Source organism: Varanus komodoensis, unplaced genomic scaffold (assembly GCF_004798865.1).
Source record: "Varanus komodoensis strain SLA01 unplaced genomic scaffold, ASM479886v1 scaffold32, whole genome shotgun sequence".
NCBI lineage: Eukaryota > Metazoa > Chordata > Lepidosauria > Squamata > Varanidae > Varanus > Varanus komodoensis.
The window spans coordinates 3,663,996-3,687,973 of record NW_025335798.1 but is presented as its reverse complement, the minus strand read 5'-3'; the positions used below and the strand labels follow the sequence as shown (position 1 = coordinate 3,687,973).

At 43.5% G+C, this 23,978-nt stretch overlaps 1 protein-coding gene across 1 annotated transcript; it reads left to right on the top strand.

The window, feature by feature from the left end:
* The first annotated feature begins 6,167 nt into the window (after window positions 1-6,167).
* On the top strand, window positions 6,168-16,370 carry LOC123027415 (ciliogenesis associated TTC17 interacting protein). The gene is made up of 9 exons (XM_044438281.1): window positions 6,168-6,423; window positions 8,341-8,541; window positions 9,858-9,913; window positions 10,281-10,367; window positions 11,549-11,719; window positions 12,519-12,643; window positions 13,626-13,702; window positions 13,992-14,080; window positions 15,326-16,370. Exons 1-9 carry the CDS (start codon window positions 6,204-6,206, stop codon window positions 15,572-15,574), a joined length of 1,275 nt encoding a protein of 424 aa, XP_044294216.1. The 5' UTR covers window positions 6,168-6,203; the 3' UTR covers window positions 15,575-16,370.
* The last annotated feature ends 7,608 nt before the right edge of the window (window positions 16,371-23,978 follow it).

Sequence of the window (23,978 nt, the reverse complement as noted above, 5' to 3'; positions counted from 1 at the left end):
TACACCTTTCTGTGTTTTGTGGGTGATGGTTTAAAGGCCATTATTGTGTTGATGCTGCTCTTGTCTTGTTGTTTATTTAGCATAGCACACATCTGCTTGATGGGCAGGTTCAAGAAGTTATGGGGGCCCAGTACAAGCTTGTATTACACATGCATAGATGCCACAATCTCCCATAAGTACCTCATGAGTTAGGAAATAATGGTGTACAATTCAATTCTGAAATGACATTTGCCACACTTCTAAAAATTACAACATGGCCTACAAGTGAGGTTTTTCTACTGTGCTTCAGACACACCTACCCTTTTGTCTACTGTTGCCTAATGCAATATCTAACCTAGAGAAAATAGCTAGCTGTTTCCTTATGTTTTGGCTGGTCCTAATAAAAGTTCTATCCTGTTTATGTATTGATGTTTTTGCTCTAATGGACCAAAGCCTCTTTCATCACAAAATCCTGAATCATTTCTCCAAAGACCCTTTCTCTTATAGGCTCACCCTCATGAGACAAAATAGTTAGGTGCCCCAACTGCTCTTGCCCAATAGTGGCTTTTTAAAACTTCATTTCTCCACCACCCAATAGCCAAATAGATCTGAGTGGTTTATAACAACCCACAAAGACAATACATATAATAAAAAGCTATAAGATCATTCCAATATGCAAAAATTTAAAATTAAAACACATGCTTGTTGGCTAAACGCTTTCTTGGCTTTGACTACCTTCACTGTTGTCACCTCCAACTTACAGCCATCCTATGAATGGACATCCTCCAAAATGTCCTGGCCTTGACAGCCCTGCTCAGCTCTTGTAAACTCAAGGCCATGGCTTCCTTTAGTGATTCAATCCATCTCATGTTTGCTCTTCCTTTTCTTTTTCTGCCTTGAACTTTCCCTAGCATTGTTGTCTGGCAGCATGCAAAAACTCTTTAGGGCAATGCACCCTTCACTGGAATTACACTTTTTTGTAGCTGATTTCCCTCCTAAAAAACAGACTTGCATTTCATAAGTTGCAAATCCTGTTACAAATTCTCAGAAAAATCTGTTGTGTTCTTGTGATCCAGATATTTCCTTGCTGTCAGCAGCACTTGGCTCCCACTCAGGGATCAATGCCCCTTATTATTATGACACTCTGCCGCTCGCACCAGCATTCTTTAGCTCTTGCCTGTGCACAGGGAATGCTGAAAACGGCAGTCAATGAGAATGTGACAAAAGGAAGCACAGATCTCTGTCCCTCAGTTTGCAAGTCTTAGCAAAGTATTGTTCAGGATATTCTGCTTCAGCACTGCTTCCAATTGGCTCCAGCAAATCTCACAAGATCTGGACAGCAATTCATGGGTACAGAGAAATAAGTTGCCATAAACATCCTCAAGCATGTTCTGCACTGTAGATTCAATTTTTTGCACTCTTGGTAACGAGGTTACAGCCTAGCTGCTCTCTTTTAGATCTCCAGGCCCCCAGAAAATGTGTCTTCTCCTCCCTCCCATTCTTCCTTCAGGTATAAGTTGATGGGATCCAAACCAGAAGTGGCTGTCCAAGAAAGGGATCTTGGGATTATGGTTGGCAATCCAGGGAAAATATCACCCCAGTGTGCGGCTGCTGTGAAAAGGACAGGAAATGAAAATAAAACTGCCAAGATCATACTCTCCTCATCACATCTGTGGTGCAACCACACTTAGAATAACATGTACTGTTCTGGTTACCCCACCTAAAAAGGAAATTGTAGAGTTAGAAAAAGTGTAGAAAAAAGTAAGGGGCTGGAAATCTCCCCTGTGAGGAAAGATTACAACATTTGAAATTGTTTAGCTTAGAAGAGAAACAAAGTAAGGAGCGACATGATAAAGGTGTACAAAATTATGCATGATTATTATATTACATTTATATCCCACTTTTTTCCTCTTGCAAGGAACCAATGACAAGTTGTAAATTTCTCTTCCTTTCTGTTTATCCTCACTCAACAACCTTGTAAGGTCGGTTAGGTTGAGAAGCAGAGACTGATCCAAAGTCAAACAGGAGCTTCATGGTCTAGTGAGGATTGGAATGCAGATCTCCTGAATTCCAGACCAGCACTCAAACCACTGGCTGTGTGGGAAACATGGATAGGGAAACATTTTCCCCTCTTTCAAAATACTAGAACCTGAAGTCATTCCATGAAGCTGATTGATGGGAGATTTAGGACAGATCAAAGCAGGTGCTTCCTCACACATGTTTAAACTATGGAGTTCACTGCCATAGGAAGTAGTGATGGCCACCAATTTGGATGGCTTTAAAGGGGCTCTGGACATGTTTGTGGATGAGGCTGCTATCAATGGCTACTAGTCCCAATGAATATTTGGTGCCTTCAGTATCAGAAAACAGTATGGTTATGTACACCAGTGCTGGAGAACATGGGCACAAGGGTTGCACTTCTGCCCTGCCTGTGGGTTCCCATGTGCAGCTGGTTGGCCACTGTGTGCAGAAATGCTGGACTAGATAGGCCTTTGGTCTGCTCTTATATTCTTACCTGGGCTCCTACCTGTCTAGGGCATGGGTGGGTAAGGCCTACACTCACTTCTGAGTTAGCCTCACTGAAATTACTAGGGCTTACTTCTGAGGAGACAAGTGTAGATGTCAGCAAGGTAGCTAGTGGCTGTTTCACTAAAGGCTTTGGATTCTTTTTTCATTCCACCAAGATCCCCAGGCATGTGCTTTGCTTGCATTATTGGTAAATCAAGCTAGACAGAGGGCAAAAAAGACATTTGCTGTGGTTAGGCATTTGCTTTGAGACATATAGGACAAAATATAAATAGTTAAACATGGAGAAATAGAAGGGAAGCTACTGGAATGGACAGAAGGACAAATGGAAGGCAAATAGTAGGAGAGGTACAGGGTGACTTCTAGATAATATGAGGGATATACCACTTAAGTGTCTCAGAACATCTTTTTCCCACCAATGTCCCTATAGTAATTATAAAAACTGTTTTATAACTACCAACTGTGTGTGTATGTAATAAAATACTAATTTTAGAATTTTCCTAGAAATATCCTCCCAATTGTGCCAGTTTGGCTAATACAGGACTAGTTTTCTGAGCCAGCGTGGGATACTGGTTAAGTACTCATAAAGTGGACTGGAACTCAGGAGATACCTGAGTTTTAGTCCCCACTCAGCCATGAAGCCCAGTTGGGTGACTTCGGGCCAGTCACAGTTTACGTTTCTACTGCAGTGCAGCTGCACAAATATTGGGGTACCGTTGCATCTTCCCTCTGATACAATGAGTGACAGGAAATACAATAACCCAATCCACTATATTGTGAAACTGCTTTTTAAACAAACAATTCTTTGGAGGTTTAAGCTCATGCATTGCGCAACCCAATACAGTAGCATCACCTTCCCACTTCCAACTATATTTTAAAACATATATTTTATTTTATGTTGCTTTTCTAAATCCTCAGTTGGCGTGGTTTGCTTTGCTGCCCTCTTCTAATACACATGAGCATCCTCTGACAGGTTTTTCTTACAGCCAGTCTCTTTGTCCTCCCTATCTGTTTTATGTCATCTTTATACTGTCACTAGATCAGGACTTGAACAGACATTGTGCAAAAGATCACAACATGGAGACTCGTTGTGTTTGTGAAGAAAGTTTTAAAACACAACCCACAACCATACCCTTTATATTCTGGCAAATGTTTGATGCTGGGATTTATATTCCCAATTCCAGGAAACAGTTCCCTTCACTGTTGGGGGAGAAGCTTCCTTCTGTACTGTCGACCTAACCAAGTCCTATCCCTTTAAGAGCCAGGGAGGAAGGCTGTTGCTGTGGAAACGAGTGGATACACTGCAGCTACACAGAGGAAGGAAAGAAAACACAGTGAGTCTAAATGGGGGCCCTAAAGGCTGACATGAGGGCTGGTGCGGCTTCCCTTTATCTTCTCTAGGCTCATCCCCTTCTCAGAGAGCCACTTGGGTGGGCTGCAAATACCTGGGAAAGAAGCTCTTAGCCGGGCAGCATTTGAGGTAGTTTGTTATTCAGGATCTGGATGCTCTTTGGTGGGAATGGATGCTACTCAGTGAAAATAGAAGAGGCAGGAAATAGGGGGTACAGTAGCCATTCTCTCTGCATTGCCACAGTCACGTGTAGTTTCCTTGATGAATCAGTGGCTACACTGGCAGACAACCAAGTACAATCAGTGTGAAAGAGAATGTTCAGGACAAGGGGAGATTGTCTGGGACTCCCAAGAATTTTGGCCCCTTTTCAAGCAAATTTGGTTTATGCCGTGCTCTCTCTGGTGCGACTTCTCCGTTCAAATCCTCTTCTCCACAGGCGCAGTTTGGGTTTGCTGTTTTACACACAGCATCATGTGGTGCAATGCGTGGTCATTTTGCAATATTCTTCCCTAGCTTTCTAATTTAGGACACTGGACCATAAACTGCCTGCTGTTCCATATGCCCCTCTGCTCCATCGCGGTCCCCATTCTTCCATCTCACCCTCCCCACCTCCCCAATCATCATATTGATGGGATGTGTGGATATTTGCATGCCACTCAGCATACAGTGCATTAGGTGTTCCAGATTCCTAGCCTTCATTTGCAAAACAGTCTGTAGTCTTTGTATTGGGGTGGGGGAAACAAGCACACAGTATTTGCACACATAATCTTGTCACCCTACACAATTAATGCCAAAACCCGTATCTTGGAAATAGTAATAGGTCCCCCCCCCCCCCCCGGTATAGTTTTTGTGTCAGTTTGTACACTGTGACTCTCAGGTGCAATCAGAGAATCTGTAAATTCTGGTTTATGCTATGGAGCACTGCACCTTTTGAAATGACAAGCTGTGCATTTGGCAAATGGTTTTACTAGGCTTTACCACCTTGAATGGTTTCATTTCAACCTGGGGAGACATAAATACTCCCATTTTGCAGATGTTGCTGTGTTTGACATGGAAAATTCCCAGGAACCTGAGAGCAGTGAAGGGGCAAGTGTACCATTAGAATTCTGTTCTAGGTCCAGAAGTATCATAGTATGATTGTCCTGATAATTTATCTATTTATCTTAATATTTATATACTCCTCCATTCCCATAAGATCTGGGCGGTTTACAAGAAATTAAAACCAGCAGTGATTAAAATTGATTAAGGCAACATATTAAATAAAACTGACATGAGAACTAATCTGGGAAGTCCTGTTGGGAGAGATACGTTTTTAACTCCTCTTAAAGGTGGGAATTTGGGAAATCAGATACATTTCTCCTGGCAGACCGTTCCACAGCTTAGGGGCAACCACTGAGAAAGTTCTCTGGGAAGTTAACATTAATCTTATAGTAGCAGAGATTATCTCCAGAGGACCTTATCTGGTGAGGCAGAATGTATGGGCAAATGCACTCTTCAAGGTCCTGAAATGCTCTTCCATGCGCTGATCTCCTGAGCATTCTTTGGGCTGGGTATCATCACCATCAAGCATTGCATTCTCTTGCCACACTCTGGGGCAGGAGGGAACATCCTCGGGGAAGAATGCAGATAGAACACATGCAAGAGGTGTACATTTTTCTGGCCTGAGCACATGGGCAGGTAAGAAAGGTCCCCTGCCCTTTCCCTAACTTCGTGTGAGGCTTAACAGAAGCAGACCACACACAACAGAAATGGTTTATAACACAATCCTCTGCGTGTTACTTTGGGTAAATCCCATTGTTTTTAACAAGCCTTAGTCATAGGTAACTGTGCATTGGGTTGCAGCCTTAACATGCTCAGTTTGCTTAACTGGCATAACAATTTACATGATTTGTCAATCGGTCTTCCTGAATTTAGGCAATATAGCACTCTTATGTAAAAAGATGTGGGCAACCAGCAAGTGAAACAGGACATTCTGTGTTATCTGCAGAGGAATTCTGTATCACAGATCCTACACATGTCTGTTTACACCCTCCTAAATACCCAAAAGATTGCAGTCTCATGTTGCAACTACACCAGCCACATGCAGCTCTATGTATCTGAAAAGTTTAATAACCTTTGATACAAACATTACCGTCATGGAGCAACATAGCAGGATTAATTTTTTCCACTTGTCTCGCACACCACGCACCAGCAGTGAAGCCAGCCCTCCTCAACATATTGCCCTCCAGAAGTTTTAGACATTAACCCCCATCAGTCCCAGCAAGCATTACTAAAGGTTAGCAGTTGTAAGCCAAACATTTGGAGGGCCTCAGGTTGGGGAAGGCAGACTTAAACTCACCTTATCGTTATGATGAGGGTTGTTAAGGACGGCTTGCATAATTCATATTCTCTTTTCGGAATTCCTCAATACAGACCTGTGCAAAGAGGATCCCTTCCACATTCACCTGTGCCAAGTTCTCATCTGTCCACAATGCAACAGTCAACCTCAAAAGATGTGACAGAAGAGGCATCAATAGAGAAGATTCCCGCCGCCAGCAAGGAAGCAGTGGACTTCCTCTCACGCATTGGTGGGTTTCCTTTTGCAGGGCTCTCATGCACTGTCTATCTCACTACTGTTCCACGTGCGAGTGGGATCACTGATAGCCGGGTGCATGTCTGGGACTGGATTTTGCAAACACAGGAGTCTTGCTGCAGAAGTAGACATTTGCTGCTGCTGCTGCTGCTGCTGCTGCACTGGGAAGCATAACAAGGAGCTTTGTATCTTATTCATAGCAGGCATGTGAAGGGCAGAGTGGATTTTCCTCAGGACCATCCCTTCCCAGCTGCAGCCTCCCCACCCATGTGCTTCTGCAAGCCCTGAAAAATATTCCCACTGTCTCCCATGAGAAATTTCCCCCATGGAGCTAATGGCAGCTGCCAGAGTGGTGGGGACACCAGAGTGGTATGGGAGGAAAGAGTTAAACCTATCCTCCCCATGTGCCTTGGTTTCAACAAAAATGCACTCTTCCCACTGCGCTGCACCTGCTATTTTTAAAAAACACAACAGCAACATAAGGAACATTCTATGTCTGAGTGGGCACAAATCTATACATTTTAAGGAAAGCCAAGTTTCCTGCTAAATCCTAAAAAAACCCAAAACAAAACCCGTGTTTCCCATGTGAAGCCATCCAGCCAGCCCTCAACTAAGTGCCAACTTTCCCTGCCTGCCCCCACCATTGCTATATTTAAAGGTTATCAAGCCTGACCCCCATCCAACCTCATGCTACCATTTTTTCAAAAGGCCTCACAGCCTCCCCACCTATCCTGCCTTTGACAGGAAAGACTGTGGGTTGTAAATGCTTTGTTCTAGAATGTTGTCACCCAATATGAGAGCCACTGTATCAGCTTGGACCAAACTGAGTAGCGTGAGAGATGCCTTTTAAATGAATGAATGAATGAATGAATGATGAATAACAACCAATTTCAATTGCCTTGGAAGACTTCTTGGAGAAAGTAGGTTTGGGTTTATTCATCTAGTGGCCCTTGGATATTTGGATTTTTGCCAGATTGAGTAACACGCCAGTATCTCCTAATGTCAGGATATGAAGCTTTTGGAGTTTGTTAGATCACAATTGTGGCGGACCCTCTTTATGCATCCTCACACACACTCCACTGCATCCCACCACCTTAAAGACCTTCCTGGGAAGCAGTCTTATTCTCTGTTGCCTGAGTGCATATCAGCCTCTGTGCTGGCAGGCTGATGGGCGTCCCACGCCTGAAATGAAGCATGGCAGTGGTGGTGGCAGTGTCTACCAGTACCAAATCTTGTCTAGATCAATACTTTCAGCTGTCTACATAAAGTGCTAGGAAGGGGGAGAGAAGGGAAGGAGGGTTGGATGCCAACAGGAATCAGTGCAAGTCCACAGCTCCAGCCTCTCCCCTTCTGTGACCCCCAGCATGCTTCTTTCCTCCCTCTCTGGGGCCCAGCAATGTTGGGCAGGGGCCAGTGGGTACAATTCTTTCCATGCCAGTAGCAGTGGGGATTGGGGTAGAGTCCTGGCCATTGGAATCCCAGCTCTGAATAATCCAATGGCTTCCCAGATGATGTGAGAAGACCATAGGATCACATCCTTAAAGATCATAGGTGAGCCCCAGGAACGTCTAGGTCTTCTTTACTGGTATTAAATAGGAGAAAGAAGGAGTGATAAATGCCATCTGGGAGACTCCAAATCTTGGAGCCTCTTCTCCTATTTGACTACAAATGATTTAACACCTCCAAGGAGATCCTGGTGTGAATCTTAGGTCATCTACTCTAGAATTTTAGAGCTGAGTTTACCCCAGCTAGCCAAATATTCCCCTATGCTTATGTGTAACCTGCCTTACTTTCCTCAAAGAGTAACTACCTATGTTTGAGGGTTATTTTTCCCATTCTGAGTGAGAGCAGGTAGAACTTTCTCAGTCTCACAACTTTCTGAGTGATGATGTTCAACCATCTCATCTTTCAGAAGCAAAAGAGATCAAGCCCTGCCTCTTTGAAGAATCATTGGTTGCCATTTCTGAGAGTGGACAACCTATAGGACAGTTCTCCATCTCAGTGGAGTGGTCCTGCTATTCACTGGATGGCTGGCAGGAAGAAGACTGCTACCTGGTCCGTGCAAGCAGCAAGGGGACAATTGACGGTGTACCTTGCACAACGTCCATTACAGGTGATTTTATTGGCAATCTGGCTGGGGAAAAGAAGGAGAAAACCAAGTAAACTCATGTTTCCAAATAGCACCTTCAAAACGGGTGGCATGGGATCTTGAAAACTGGGTGCAATGGAGTTTTAATAGTAGAAGAGGTGCAAACTAACACACTCAGTGCTATTCCTCCTTATTTGGAAAAGTTGCAACTGCTGGGATTGATTAGCCTAGAGAAAGGGCAACAAAGGGAACACATGATAGAAGTGTACAAAATAATGCATGATGCAGAGAACATGTTCTTCCTTTCTCATAATACTAAGACATCCTCATCAGGTGAGGTTTTAGATGTGCTACACCACCCCCTGGCTGCAGCAATAAACTAGATGAAGGCTAATAAATTAAAACTCAGTCCAGGCAAAACTGGAATGCTGCTGCTGGATGGAGAGCACTCAGCCTGTTCTGTATTCCCTTGAAGGAGCAGGTTGATAGCCTGGGGCTCTCCTGAAGCCATTTCTATCAGTTGAAGATCATATAGCTTCGCAGTGGCACCGAATGCCTTCTGCCTTCTAACAGGTTCGGTGGTGGCCCAGCTGTGCCCCTCTCTAGACAGGGACAACCTAGGTTCAGTAGCCCATGCTCTAGTAACCTCCAAGTTAGTTTAATGCAATTCATTCCACATGGGACTGCTGTTGACTATTGTTCAGAGGCTGCAACTTGTGCAAAAATGTGACAGCCAGATTAGGAAACGGGACCAGAAGGTTGGAGCATGTAAGACCAATTCTGGTCTGCTCGCATTGGCTGCCTATTTGCCTCTAAGGTGTTGGTGTTAGCCTATAAAGCCCTATATGGCTTAGGACAGAAATGCTTGTTGGAGTGCCTCTCCTGACCTAAATTTATGCAGACGCTACTTTCAAAATCTGAGGTTGTCCACCAAGTGATACATCTGAGGGAGGCTCAGATGGCATCAATAAGGAAGACAGTCTTCTCAGGGGTACCCTCCCAATTCCTCCAGTTAATGAATGATCTCCCCACTGAGGCCCATGTGGCATCAACACGCTAAGGCATTTGAACAGCATATCACCGGGGTGGGGGTGTTATATTAGTGTTCCTTTCTCTTTTTCCTTTCAAGAGGCCTACTTGTATTGAACTTGTTTTAGTTGTTTGAATTATTTTAATATGTTTTACATTTTATATTGAAATGTTGTCCCCTTTTTACTATATTTGTATTTTGCATTATAGTTCATTCTGTTGTATGAACTGTTGTTGGTTGCCCAGAAAGCTTCAGCTATAGGGTACTATAGAAACAAAATGAAATGGTTGTTTCTCTCTTTCTGTATCAGGATATGTAACAAAGAGATTAGAGACTGTAGAACAGCACACAAAGGAGAGTATGAGGGTAAGAATCTTGCTTACCTCTTTACTGGGAAAATAAACATGCACTGGTACCATGCTTTTAAGCAACTGAAAGCAGAGAGCAGGATTAAATGGTCTGTTCTTGCAATGGAAGAATATAAACAGTGGGATTCTCCAAGGATCTGGAATGGGACTGGTATTTTTTAACTTGGTCATAGAAGTTTTCTACTTTAATTCTAATTCCTTGAAGATTTTTTCTTATGCTGGCCATGGGGGATAATGTAAGACTAAACTGGGTTTCAAGAAATCCCAGGAGGTTCCAGGAAGGGAAATAATTCTATGCAAAATGCCTGCATAGAATCTGTAGCCTTAACAAGGCTAGCCCTGGCTGTGCTTACTCTTTCCCACAGTTTAAGGAGCATCCAGTGGAAACCAGGACCCATGTGGTAAAACGCCAAGGCCAGCTTTTTGTGAGAAAAACCATTGTGGAAAGAGATGTGAGTAAAGTGGGCTTCTCGTGGAAAGACCCTGGAAAGCCAACCCCAAACTGCTCCTCCTCCAGTGCTGAAGAAAACCCCACTAACATTTCATAATGCTTACTTGGATGTAGCACAACCAGGTTCCATAGCTGCAACTCTTAGGGATGGACAAATTAATCTATTCTGTTTTTGCATGTGTTTACCCAAATACATGCAGAAGTTCTGTCCCATTTTCACAAGGATCTGCAGTTCTTTTAAAAAATCTGAACCAAATTGTGAATTTCAATACATATTTTTAAACATATTCCATCTTAAAAGAAATGGTTGATATGATCTTAAAGCCACAAACATCATCAGAACATTCAGGAAATGGGTTCCAGTTCAAATGTTAGCCTGAGTGATGCAATCATGTCAGTTCATATTGGGATTTGCAAATTCTTCAAGCATCCCTAGCAATGACTAATCCCAAGTGAAAGGGATTAGAAAACCTTCAGTAATTTGCACCACTAGACTGGGGCTGCAATTTTGAAGGAGTAATTATGCTTTGGTCTACCTCATAGACTAAATATCTCATAGATTAGCATCCTTCAATCTAGTCCTTTCCCAATGCCTTGGACCTCTGTTTCTTCAGCCCTTGCCAGCATGGCCACTAATAGTTAGGGATGTTGGGAATTGTAGTCCAGCACATTTGGAGAGCCCCTGGCTGAGGAAGACTGCTCTGTTACAGTAAAGTACATCCCACCTTTCTTCCATGATAATGCTCAAAGCAAAGTGAAGGGAACTTCGCAGATGGTCTTCCACTGAGCCACACTCAGGGACAGTATCTATAGAGCATTTCACATATTCCTCAAAACAGCAAAACCTCAGAACCATTCTATATAGTAGGCTAGTATTGTTATCCCCATGTTTCAGATACAGTTGGGTGCTAAGGACAAATGAGTCCTGCTTACTTATTGCCACCTATTGAATTTATAGCTCAAATTTAAACTGAGGATTTCCCAGGTCCTCATAGTCCCAGCCACTGTTCTGGGACTGCCATGGCAAGCAGCAACAAGATCACAGAAGCTCTTCTCATCGAACCACCAAGGGACTTCCAGTCTTGTCTGCAGTTCCAGCAATACCATCTGTAAGCCCAGGTCTTTTCTCTGGATCAGCCTGGGATTTGGTGAGTGATGTCTTCCCTCTCCTCTCTCCCAAAGGAAGAAATCCATGTTGACACATTTTCATATCAATGCTCGCAACTTGAAGGACTAATCTCAGAGTCTGCCAACCTCCTGGTGCTGCGGGTGATGGCCAGGAGACAGGCTGTGCCACAGGATGCCATTTTCCTCTCATTTGACACTGACCAGCACATCTGTATTTCCACTTACGTACGTTTGGCTGGTTGATTCAGGGACCATGTTATGGTGGGGCAACTGGGCATCTGGGACTGTATGGGGAAGTTTGCCTTAGTCCATCCTCGGCAGGCATTAACTCCCTGGTTAAGACTCCAGGCTGGTTTGAGATCTTCTGTCTGACACTCTGTTGAGCTACTTCCGATCAGTGTAGAGACAACATTGATCTTGATGGGCCAGTTCGCTAGATCAGTTATCTTTCTGTGACATTCCTAAATCATTTATCTAGCTTTTCCCAGCATGCACAGCCAGTATGGCATAGCAGCTAGAGTGCTGGGCAGGGGATGTAGGAGATCTGGGTTCCACTTTCCACTCAGCCATGAAATTCCCTGGATGGTTTTGGGCCAGTCACTCATTCTCAGCCTAACCTACCTCACAGGGCTGTGGCTCCTCACACGAGGACAAAAAGCAGGATGCAAAAGCAGTAATAACAGTATTGACTTCAATACCTTATTTAAGCCTTGCTAAATGAAATAGCAACAGGGACTGGAGTTAGTAGAGACATGGATATGCTGATCCACAGGATAGGAGAACAGGAAGCTGAGCTGCAAGGATTGCAGCTGCTTGCACTGGACAGGGATGAAGCCCAGATCTCATCCCAAAGGTCCATATGTACTCTGTCTGCATGGACAGACTATCCAGGCAAGGTTAGATGGATGGTCCTTGAGCAGATTGGATGCAAGGATGCAGTTCTACTGATAATAAAGATAACTCACTGTAGAAGCTAGGGCATTGCTGCCCCAGCATCTCTTCTTATGCACCAATCCCTTCCCAGAATGCCCTGGGCTTCCAGAAGCAGCAGGTGGGCAAGGAGGAAGTGGATGTGTTTGTCATCGAGAGAAGCGTACACCCTGCAGATGTGGTCCCGCTGACCTGGCAGTTCTACTTCCTGTCAGATGGGTAAGTACAACCTCTTGTGCTCAGCCCTTCCGGGCATACAATCTGAGTGGCTGCCTCTATCTTAGTGCATCCACTAATAGGCTTTTCCATTGCTGTCTCAATGCCTAGTGTTGTTTTTTTTCTAATTGCCAAGATTTGCAAAAAATCATTTTCTGATTGGAAAAAAATATCTAGGGAGAGTTCCTTTATGCTCACACAAACTGTGTGTGTGTACCGATCTGCCCCCCATTCCTTATTCCAACTTAGAAACTGTATCTAAAGAATCATTAGAACCATTTGTTTGCAAAGAATTACATATGAAATGTGGGTGGAACATTTCTTCAAATGTTTCTAGATAGCATGTTCACAGGAGTGGATGAAAAATGGCTCTCAGGTTGTCATTAGACCCCAGCCGCTTCAACTGGCATTACCAATAGTCATGAATGATGGAATTAATAGTTGAGCAACATTTGGAAGGATTTCTTGTCCATGCTTGTCCAGTTTCTGGTGTTTCCAACTCTAAGACTAACTTCAAATACCACATTATCTCCTCTGAGCAGCTTGCAGCTCCCACAGTTCTTGGCTCCTGCCACAGCAGAGCATTCTGGGAGTACACTTGGCAAATTTTCTTGGAGCCTCTGTCTTCAAGTGCTTTTAGACTCCAAGAAAGGATGCAGTGCTACACATTCACATTCTCACACATGCACATATTTTCCTCTTCTGCTTCGTTCCCTCCCTCACAAGACTACTTTCAGCTGGGCAAGGTATTTCTCCTGGAGGAAGGTAGCATAATAGCTGCATCCTTCCACAGTGCCTCATGGCACTCACAGCTTGTAGGCACTAACCCTAACCCTGGGCAAACATTCACAGAGCATCCAGAAGCAACAGACTCCCATGTAGCTACAGTCTTGTTGGGCTCCTGCCTCCCTCTTGCTGTTCACAGACAAATGCAGAAGGGCCCAGTTGGCTAGTTTTCCTTCTTGCCCTCTCCTTCTTCACCTAGGCATTTATCCTGTCGTGTCCAGGTTGGATCCCCGGCCACCATGGTGATCCTACAGTTGCCAATTTTGATCGAGACAGGTAAAGGAGGAGTCTGAGGACTGCCCAAGCTCATGCTTGCACATGCATTCCCTTCCCCAGGCAGCTTGAAATGGTCCTCCATGGTAAGTGGGACCTTTGGTAGTGGTTGAAGGGAGTGTTGTTGGCACTGGAGGTGAATCACCAGGTGGGGCAAAAGGGCAGGAAGCCACTTGGCCACTGGGTGTATATGAACTGCACTTTCAAAAAAGCAAGGCCATGACTTTCCATCTGGTGCCATCTCTCAATCCCATATTCCCAACAATCTCACCTAATTTCCATCTCTTCTCAGATGAACCAGACCCTCGCCCAGTCTTTGAAAAAATTCCCCTGGATTGGGAGGAGGATGTACAGCTGTACTCCAAATTCTTAGACAGAAAGGTGAGTGACTCAAGAGCGTAAAGGCAAGCTGCTTGCTGAAAACTTTCCCCCAATATTTCAACAGTTGAAAATGAGCCAAAGCACACATCAGGTGTCTATGATCAGATGTCCCAACATTTTTATTTTTACTTAAAAGCAACTGAGGTAGAAATGCAAATTGAATAGAAGCAGATACAGAGAGGGAGGGAGAGTCAGTCTTGTCCTTTCCTCCCCATGCCATTCTCCCAATCCAAATCTCCCTCTCCAAATTTCTGTATGCCTTTCAGTGGGGGAATGCAGGTCTCTGTTTCACAGGACTTTTTACATGAGCCATTTATTGTGCACTCATGATTCCTCATTCTCAATAGATTGTGGGTGCTTTATTCATCATCCTCCTCCTCCTTCAGGACTTGCTTTCTGCCACTTTTCTTAGAGTGAGAAAGTTATAGGTTTATCTGGAAATGGAAGAATGAACCAGAATAATTAACTCATATGTATTCTCAATTCTGCTGTACTGTAGCACCTTGTTGCGGTCATCTAATGGAACATAGACAGACAGACAGACAGACAGACAGACAGACAGACAGACAGACAGAGAGAAATAAGACAGACAGACTGAAAACCAGTGGGGGGGAAAAACCAAACATGTGGAAAGGAACCAGTCTTAATCCTGCAAAAATGCAGAAGCATTGGTAAAATGTTGAGTGCTAAGCCTCATGTAGAGAGGCCCACAACAGAAATACATACCTCTTAAGTCTATATATACTGGGACTCACTGTTTGACAGGAATTTTAGGATTGCCACTTATATGAGGAGCTGCAGTGGGAAAAATAGCATCCAGGTTGAATTGCATGTCCTCAGCTCCTACTGAAATCAGTAGGACTTGCATCATTACTAATGTCCCACTGATTTTAGTGGGACTTAGGTGCAGCTAAGTATAAATCCAAGCACATGATTCAATGGTTTGGTGCTTGGCTGGGAGCTACAAGAATGTCACAGTAGTAACCACAGTGGGGTTCTTGAGCAGCATGGCTGCAACGAGGATGCCAATAAAATGGGATGCATTTGAGAGGACCAGTTGGGGTGTCCAGGAGTTGGGTGTCAGGCATTGGTCATGCCAGGGCTGTTGCTTCCCAAGGGGCCGGAGAGTTTGGAGATTAATTATGTTAAGTCTGTGCTGTGTAGCTTGGACAGCACCTTCTTTTTACCATGATATTTTGATTCAGTCGTGTAAAAAGAGGGGTGGGGTTCATTTCTTCACTTCAGGAGGAGCTGCAGGCAAGCCACGCCACCTACATGCGCCGCCATCCGGAACTCAGTGCCCTGCTGGCAGATTTCCTACAGTTGCTACTCCTTCGCAAGCCAGATGATGTGGTCGCCTTCGCTGCTGAATTCTTTGCCCCCTTTTCAGTCCAGAACCCTCCATGCAGGTCATTTCAGTCCTCTGACAAACCCAGCCCCTTCCGTAGCCGTGTCAAAATTATTCCAGAAGAATTAAAAGATGCTGGGGAATGACTCTACGTCTTTTGTTCCTGGAAGCTGCTGGGCATTCTTTGCTCCACCAGGTGGAAGATGACTCTTGAGCCACCAAGTGGCAGATGCACTGTTTTACTGTCTCTCAAATAATGGTGGTGCATTGCTTTGAGAAGAAACTGCTGGGTTTTCCATGCAGGACACAGCCAGTCTGCTAATTCTGTGAGAAGGGAAATGGCAGAAAGGCTTTGGACTGTTTAAATCAAAAATGTCCTACCTTTTGAAAAAATAAGGCAAATTTTACAACAGAGCTTTAGAATGGCTAACTTTAGTTTTAGCAAGTGAAGTTCAGCATGAAAAAACAACACCCACCAAAATGAATTGGAATCAATTGCTGGACAATCAAGACAGAGTGATCAAATACAATAGTTTCATTCAACTTTTGAAAATATAGATTAACACTGACATCTTAGTACATACTTTCTTAGAAGAGTACCTGCAGAAGGGTGCCTGCTGACCTTGATTCAGATGTAGAGACAACCACGATGGGATCTGGAAAGCTGCACTTGGTAGCATACTGTAGCCAGAAACTTCTCATCTCCTCCTCTCTCAGGTTAAGGGAAAACAAAGAGGAAAAGGGAGAGGTTTGCCAGCCTGAAGCTGGAAAGACACTGAAATGACAAACCATGGTCCCTCATTGCATCAGGTTTATGCTACTTTGTTTTGCTTGTATATACAATTTAGTCCCATGGATCAGGTTCTGAGAAAACTTGTTCTGTGCAGAAAGTGACTGTGCTCTTTGTTCATTGCCTGAGGGCTTTTCATGGAAGTAAATAAACAAGGCATCAAATAAATACTCTGTCAGAGAAACTTGCAAGTGTCTCTTCACCACCACCACCACCCACCCACCCCTTGAATATTCAGCCTTCCTGAAACATGCTAGGAAATGCAAGACAAGATGACTCAATCATGGGTAATACAGAGCATCTGCTGAAAGCATTACAAAATTAGAGGACAGGCAGCCTGGGAAGTCACTCTGAAAAGTCCTCTTTTCCTGGCAGATACAGATCCTGTGCCAAGGATCCTAATGTGTAGTTTTGAAACATGTAAATAGAAGTGCTCCATACTACACAAATTTAGTTGTTTTTTAAAACATGCGTTAAGTGTATATAACATGAAAATGCCACCTAAAATTAACTGAAACCTAACTGAGCAAGCACACCAAACTTTTCTTTGGGGAAAGAGCAACGTTTTACAGAGTCAGATGCTTTCGCTTGGTATGCACTCCCCCCAGTGAGGAGTGGTGTACTGTTTAAAACAGTTCCACAAAGGCCTTTTGCCTTGGAGAAGCAGGGCTTTTCGTATTGCATTCCTGTTTCAAACTGCATGGACAACGGTTGATTGTCCCCACCATGTAAGTTCTACATGAAGATTATGTCTGTGAAATAAAACATGGTGTGGGACCACTCAGTGCCAGAACCCAATGCCATCTGGCGGACCCCCACGCATGACCATAAATATTACTGGTGGCATTTGGGTCTATATAAACAGTAACTGTCTATTTTAAATGTAATTAAAGGCTGAGACAACAGGGATTTTTAAGGTTTGTTTCAGTGTAATAAACTAAATGTTTATTACTAACTAAATAAACTAATTACTTTAATGTTATACTTTTGGAATGGGATTTTTTTAAAGTGCTGGCTGTACTTGGTAATATTTTGCTGACTGAGATGAGGAATAATCTAGCCATCTTCCTCTGCTATATTCTAGAAACTGACCAGACTAGCAGCTGCATTTTACTTCAGCTCAGGTGACAGCATCCTCCATTAACCTAGCTTAGGGATACAAGCCAGACATGCTCACACACACACACATGCTCTCATACAGTATGCTGTTTTGCCACCCAATCTCTCTCAGATACTCAGCCTATGTTGCCTGAGGCAGCCACCTCATTTTGCCTAATGGCAGGGTTGGCCCTGAAATAGACAGACACATACACATATTAACCCTGGAAACATGGAATGCTGTTCCTCAAAGTTAACCGGTGTGATCTCCCACTCATTCTTGCTACAGGATAAGAACTCAGACCCAGGGCTTCTCTGCACAAGGCATGCATTGTGTGCTTGTACTTTGCAAGATGTTATCATCTTCCAGGGCCTCTCCCCATCTTGCAGCCATTTTTGTGCAATTTTGTCCATGCTTTGCAGCTGCTTTATTTTAAAAATGTGGATCATCAACTTTCAATTCCCTTTTTCACTAAAATGAGTTCCTGCAAGTCTAGAAATGAACTATACGGCAGCAGCAGCTTCTGGTTGTGCAAGAGAACTTACAGGAAGGCAATGAGAAAAGACCCAGAAAAAAAGCCCACATGTAAAGGCTGAGCTCTTACTCCTGCAAAGAAAATGGGAGACGATGTCTTGGTGAAAAACCAGGTTAAACACCTGAAGAGTCTCTTCCTTGCTGTGGCCACGTCTGACCTGAAGCAAGAACCCTTCCAGCTGCCAAAGCACTTCTCAGTTTGGATCTAACCTTCGCGTAACAGGATGTCAAATTACACATCAGCACTTCTGCCCTTTCCTCTTCCCTACATATGCTCCAAATCTGTGCTAGACATTTCTCCAACAATCCAGAGCAGATCTGGGGCATGTGGGGATATCAGTTCTACTATCCATTCTCTCTCCCTGAGTACAATTGAGAATAAAGACCACTGCGTTCATGCAGCCACTTTACCTTCACGGACCAGTTTACCACAGCATCCAACCTGACAATCATGGATTATTATATTTATTTATTTATTTATTTATTAAAACATTTCTATGCCGCCCCTTGCCGAAGCCTCAGGGCGGCTCACAGCACAAATAAAATACAATAAAATACAAAAATAACAATATAAAATTAACAATATAAAATAAATAACAATATAAAATTATATGTCTGTTTATAGAAGCCTTTTGGGCATTATAGCAGCTGTGTGGAACTTGTACTTTGATTTCATTTCAGGCTACTGCTGTAATATTCAAACTGCATAGAATTTATTATTATTATTATTATTAGTATTAAATGATTATCATATTACATTTGTAACCTACCTTTTTGCCTCTTGTGGGAAACCCAGGCTGGATTACATAGTCCTCCACATCATTTTATCCTCACAACAATAACCCTATAAGGTAGGTTAGGTGATGAGTGAGTGGCCCAAGTTACCCAGTGAGCTTCATGGCTGAGTGGGGACTAGTACCTGGATCTCCCAGCTTCCAGGTCCAGCACTCTAATTACCATGCTGCACTGCCTCTTGAGTTACTCTTCAGTCTGATCCCAGATGTGTGGTGAGGACCTGCCCACTGATCCTTACCTGTCTACATGGTGCCGCACCTTTAAACACTACAGCAGCGCTGTGGGATGAGCCAGTGGTAAGGCAGTTCCCACACCACTGCCATGACCTCTGAGAGGGCTAAACTGAGAAAGGCACTCACTGAAGAATAAGCAAAAGCAACTGGGACAATCCCTCTGGTTCAACATGCTTCCCCTCTGAGGCTGTCAGTGTGATCTGAATGAAGTATAAAAGGGTTGGGTGGGGGGTTGAAGTGAGTAATTATGAGTATGCTTATCCCACCCTTTTCCTCTGACAAGAAACCCAGGCAGTTTGATTCGTCTCCTCTCAGCACAACCCTGTGAGGTAAGTTAGGCTGGAGTCTGTGACCAGCCCAAAGTCACCAATGAGCTTCATGGCCAAGTGGAAACTAGAACCCAGGCTTGCAGAACCCCAGTCCAGCATTCCCACCACTACCCGACACACAGTCTGATTCCAGTTGCGAAAGGCCCGGAAGATGTTCCTTGGGGGTGAGGAAGAGGTAGCAAATAATATGAGGGTTGCAGTTGTTTGTATCCCAGTTTACCTTTCTATCACTTTCCCAACAAGTATTTACACCTAGGAGAAAGTCCCAGTGAACTCAAAAGGAATTCTGAGTAGACATGCACAAGATTACACTGTCCAGCTATCTGCCAAATACCACACCTTCAGAGGGTAGGCAGCGGGCATCTGAAGAAAGGGAATTTTCTGTGGTGGCATTCTTGTGATGGAATTTCCTGTACAGAAAGATTCACCTGGTACCTGCCTTATTGAATTTTAAAAAGTTAAAAAGTCTTTACTCACCTGACCAGTAGCAGGTGTATCAAGTATCAGGTTTATCTTGACAAACTTGAATGCTGGGCTGAAAGCAACAGAATGAGAGTCAATAGGGACAAGTGCCAAGTTTCACCTAGGAAAAAGAAACAAATGCATTGATAGAAGATGGGGAATACGTGGCTTAACAAAACTGAAAAAGAAAAAAGACCTTGGAGTAATTATGGACTACAAGCTAAATAAAAGGCAACAATGCAATGCAGCTGCAAAAAGAACAAATTCTATTTTGGGATGCATTAATAGAAATATTACTTCCAAATCACAAGAAGTAATAGTTCCCCCATACTCCTCACTAGTCAGACCCCATCTGAACTGTGTCCAGTTCTGGACTCCAAGATTTAAGAAAGATGCAGAAAAATTAGAAAGGGTCCAGAGGAGGGCAACAAAAATGATCCAGGGTTTGGAGACACTGCCCTATGAGGAGAGACTGGGTGAAGTGGGCATGTTCAGCCTTGAGAAGATAAGACTGAGGGGGACATGGTATCCCTCTAAAGTACCTCAAAGGCTGTCACAAAAAGGAAGGTCAAGATCTCTTTTCACTGATATCAGAGTGTAGGACAGGGAATAATCAACTCACATTGTGCAGCAGATTCAGACTAGAAATCAGGAAAAGTTTCCTCACTGTCAGAGCAATTTGACAGTGGAACCAGCTGCCTAGAGAGGTAGTGGACTCACCCACAGTAGAGGCATTCAAAAAGAAACTGGACAGCTATCTGAGTGGGATTCGGTAAACTGGTGTCCTGCAATAGCAGGAGGTTGGACCTGATGGCCTTCATGGACCCTTCCAACACAACTGTTCTATGATCACTGTTTTGCCTGTTATTTTGAGTGCAGTTTTGCATGGAAATAAATCCCATTGAATTTAATAGGACTTACTTCTGAGCAGAAAACATGTAACAAGAGAACCAGTGTGGTACAGTGGTTGAAGTTCTGGAATGCGGATCTGGAAGATCCAACTTCTAGTCCCCACTCAGCCATGAAGCTCACTGGGTGACTCAGACTAGCCTACCTCACACTGCACTCCATTTCTGTAGTGAGGGCAAAATGCAGCAATGTAAGCTGTCTTGGGCTCCTCACAAGAGGAAAAACAAGTGGCACATAATGCAGCGTAATAAAAATAATAGCCCTCAAAAGTGCCATTCTACAATATTTTGTACATTTTAATGTGTAAGTTTTCTTCCTCAGGAGTTGGTTGTTGTTGTTGTTATTATTAAAATATATGCATCCTTTCCTTTCCAACCATAAAAATGAAAAACAAAGTGACTTACATATGAATACATAAATCCATAATTAATATAACATAAAACATAAAATCAATAGAAATCATAACATGATCATTCATAATATTCAAATATTCTGCGTAACAATTCTCCTTATTGACCTCCTTAACGCTACAAAGGCAATCCACAGCAATGGGCCATAACTTAATTCCTTGCGGGGGAAGTGTCTTTGCCTCATGTTGAAAATAGTTATTCTGTAAACTTGCTGCTGTTTCACAGAATCTGAAAGTTTAAAATCATTCTTGAAGAAGGAGCCTCTCAGGTTCTGAAACTGAAAGAGGCTGTGCTAGAAGGAACACATTTTAGATTAAAACTTTTGAGAACAAATTTCTCCTTTCACATACTTCCGAGTTTCTGTACTTCTCCGTTTCTTTTCCTTTTGACTTGTGATCAGACAGACCTGGGGATGTACATTGGTACCTTGGCTCATGCACTTAATCCGTTCCATGATTCCAGTCGTGACCTGAATTGGTCATGAGCCAAGTCAAAAATCCCCATAAGATTCAATGTAAATAAGGTTAATCCATTATTTACCATAACTTTATGTTATACATAAAGGATGGCATATAAAAGTTTTAAATAAATAAAGGTGTTTTTTTTTAAAACCACAAAAATACAGTATGAGCCATGTCCCCACTTGGCCGGCAGCAGCCCCATCTCTCGCCTCCCCTCCCCTCGGCCTGCGGAAAACAGCCCTTACCTCTCTCTTCGCGGCCCTCTCCTGGCCAGGGGAGCAGCCCCACATCTGCCTCTCTGCGCCCCCCCCCCCGGTTCCCGCTCCCCCTCCTGGAGCCAGGCAAGCACCTGCAAGGGGACCTTCCTCTGCCTCAGAAGTGGGGCAGCTGTGAGGAACCGGGAAGGCCTCGACTGAGGCATGCGCACCCTCATGGTGGGTGGGAAGAAGGTTACTGTTTGGAGTGTTCGTGCAGGGAAGATAGCCGCAATCGCGATCATCACTCGATGCAGAGTTCACGACCTGAGGCAAAATTTTGCCAAAATTTCTGTTTGCGACCTGATTTGGTTGTGAACTGAGGCATTTGTGAGCTGAGGTACCACTGTACACAGCTGCCACTTTGCTGCTTTACATTTCTATGTATTGTTTTTTTGACTATACTTTTTGCCCTGTGTTTATCACCATCTTTGGGTTGTGTTTGAAGACTGTCTTGTCAATTTGCTGAATTAAAAGACTGCAGACGAATAATTAAAATAAACAGATAAAATCATTTTGATCACTCAGTTTCCAAACAGAAAACATACCACTGGGGAAGAGACAGAAAATAGCAACCAGAATGATTGAGGGTTGGAAGCATGTTCCCACTGGAAAACACTAAAGTTGCTTTAGAACTGTTTTGTGACTTTTTAGTTCAGAAAAAAAGATGAGTAAAGGAGGACATGACAAAAGCTCATAAAATAATAAATTGTGAGGTGGAAATAGAGGAATACATGAGCTTCCATTTCTCTAGTTTCTCATTGCTCCTATCTTTAGATTGTCTCATTTCCACAATTTTTTGTCCACAGTTCTAATAAAAACATTTTTGTATATAATTTTACCTAATCCACACGAATTTCTGCAAGGAGCACCTGATGCCTACTTTGTATTCTTTTTGGCACCAAGTGAAAGCCTTTTTATTTTCCCAGCACTTTAACAGTTTTAACTTTTTAACATTAGTTTTAATATTGCATTTTATCCTGTACTTTTGCTATGCCTCTATGCTGATTCAGTCACAATTGCTGTGCTTTTGTTGTTGTTGTTATTAATTTTTGTTGAATGTGTGCTTTTGACTTAGTGAAAATGTGGCTTACTTGCTGCTGAATCATTAACATCTAACAGCAATTCCATGGTAGGAACCAATTCGGGGGGGGGGGGCAGGGAACAGATGTGGGCAGATGTGAATACAATCCCCCCCCCCGCTCCCCATAACAGCAGAGTTCATGTTTAGCTCAGTGTTATCAATCAGCAGTAGAGCCCAAGGGAAGGGGAAAATATTATTTCTCACAACCCACCTAACTTTTAAGATTTAATGTCATCACACCCTTCTTGTTGATGTGGCTTTAAAAGTGTTAGACAAATTCAGACAGGATGAGCCCTGTCCTAGCAATTACAGGCCATGATAGCACCTCCATGTGCAACAGCAGTATGCCGCTATATATTAGATACTGGGGACAAACACTGCAGGAGGAAGTTACTGTGAGACTTCCCTGTGGGCCATCTGGACACAACTGGAAAAAAGATGGGGGACAACACCGACCCTGCCACAAATAGAAGGCATTCTTTGCTTATGCCTTTTCTCCCTTAATTATTTTCCCCTGATAAACAAAGGGAGGGCAACAAATGAAAGATGTCATCATACTGATCCACCCTATAGTTCCATGAACAAGGCACAATAAAAGTTTCACCTGGATGCACCTGCAGCCTGAACCTGTCAAGCTCTCCTAAATTTGCTTAGGGAACAGGTCAGGCCTGGATGAAATCTGGATGGGTGACTTAAAACATTGTGAACTACCCAGGGAGCTTTGGCTGTGGGCAGTACAGAAATGCAATGTAATAAAAATAATAATCTCAGTGTTTTAAAGCACTACCCACTGCTAGGCAATGAGCATGGCAATTTCTACAAAAGACTGGCCCAGAGAGAGCTTTGGGTATTACATGGTATGGAGGTGTAAAAATATATTAACAGGAAAAAGGGGTCCTCACTTTATTCAAAGCACAGGAAATGATAGGTCTGGGAATGCCCCTGCTCTCACCTTTAAAACTGATTGCTGTTTGTCTTCCTGGTACGTATATCTGGCACAGCAGGCAAGCAACTGGGGGCTGCATGTACATCGAGACAGCATGCCACCAACTGGGTTTTTCCCAGAGAAATAACTCCTTAACCTTCAGCCTGCATCTCCAGGCAAGGTTTTGACCTCTGCCCACTCTCTGATGATGACTCAGCAAAAACAGCGAGACCATTCTATCACATCTTATGCAAGTAAGCACCAT

Coding starts and splice junctions, on each gene's coding strand:
- LOC123027415 (XM_044438281.1), top strand. CDS start 6,204: ATGATGAGGGTTGTTAAGGACGGCTTGCATAATTCATATTCTCTTTTC. Junction 6,424..8,340: donor GGACTTCCTCTCACGCATTG/GTGGGTTTCCTT, acceptor CTCATCTTTCAG/AAGCAAAAGAGATCAAGCCC. Junction 9,914..10,280: donor ACACAAAGGAGAGTATGAGG/GTAAGAATCTTG, acceptor TCTTTCCCACAG/TTTAAGGAGCATCCAGTGGA.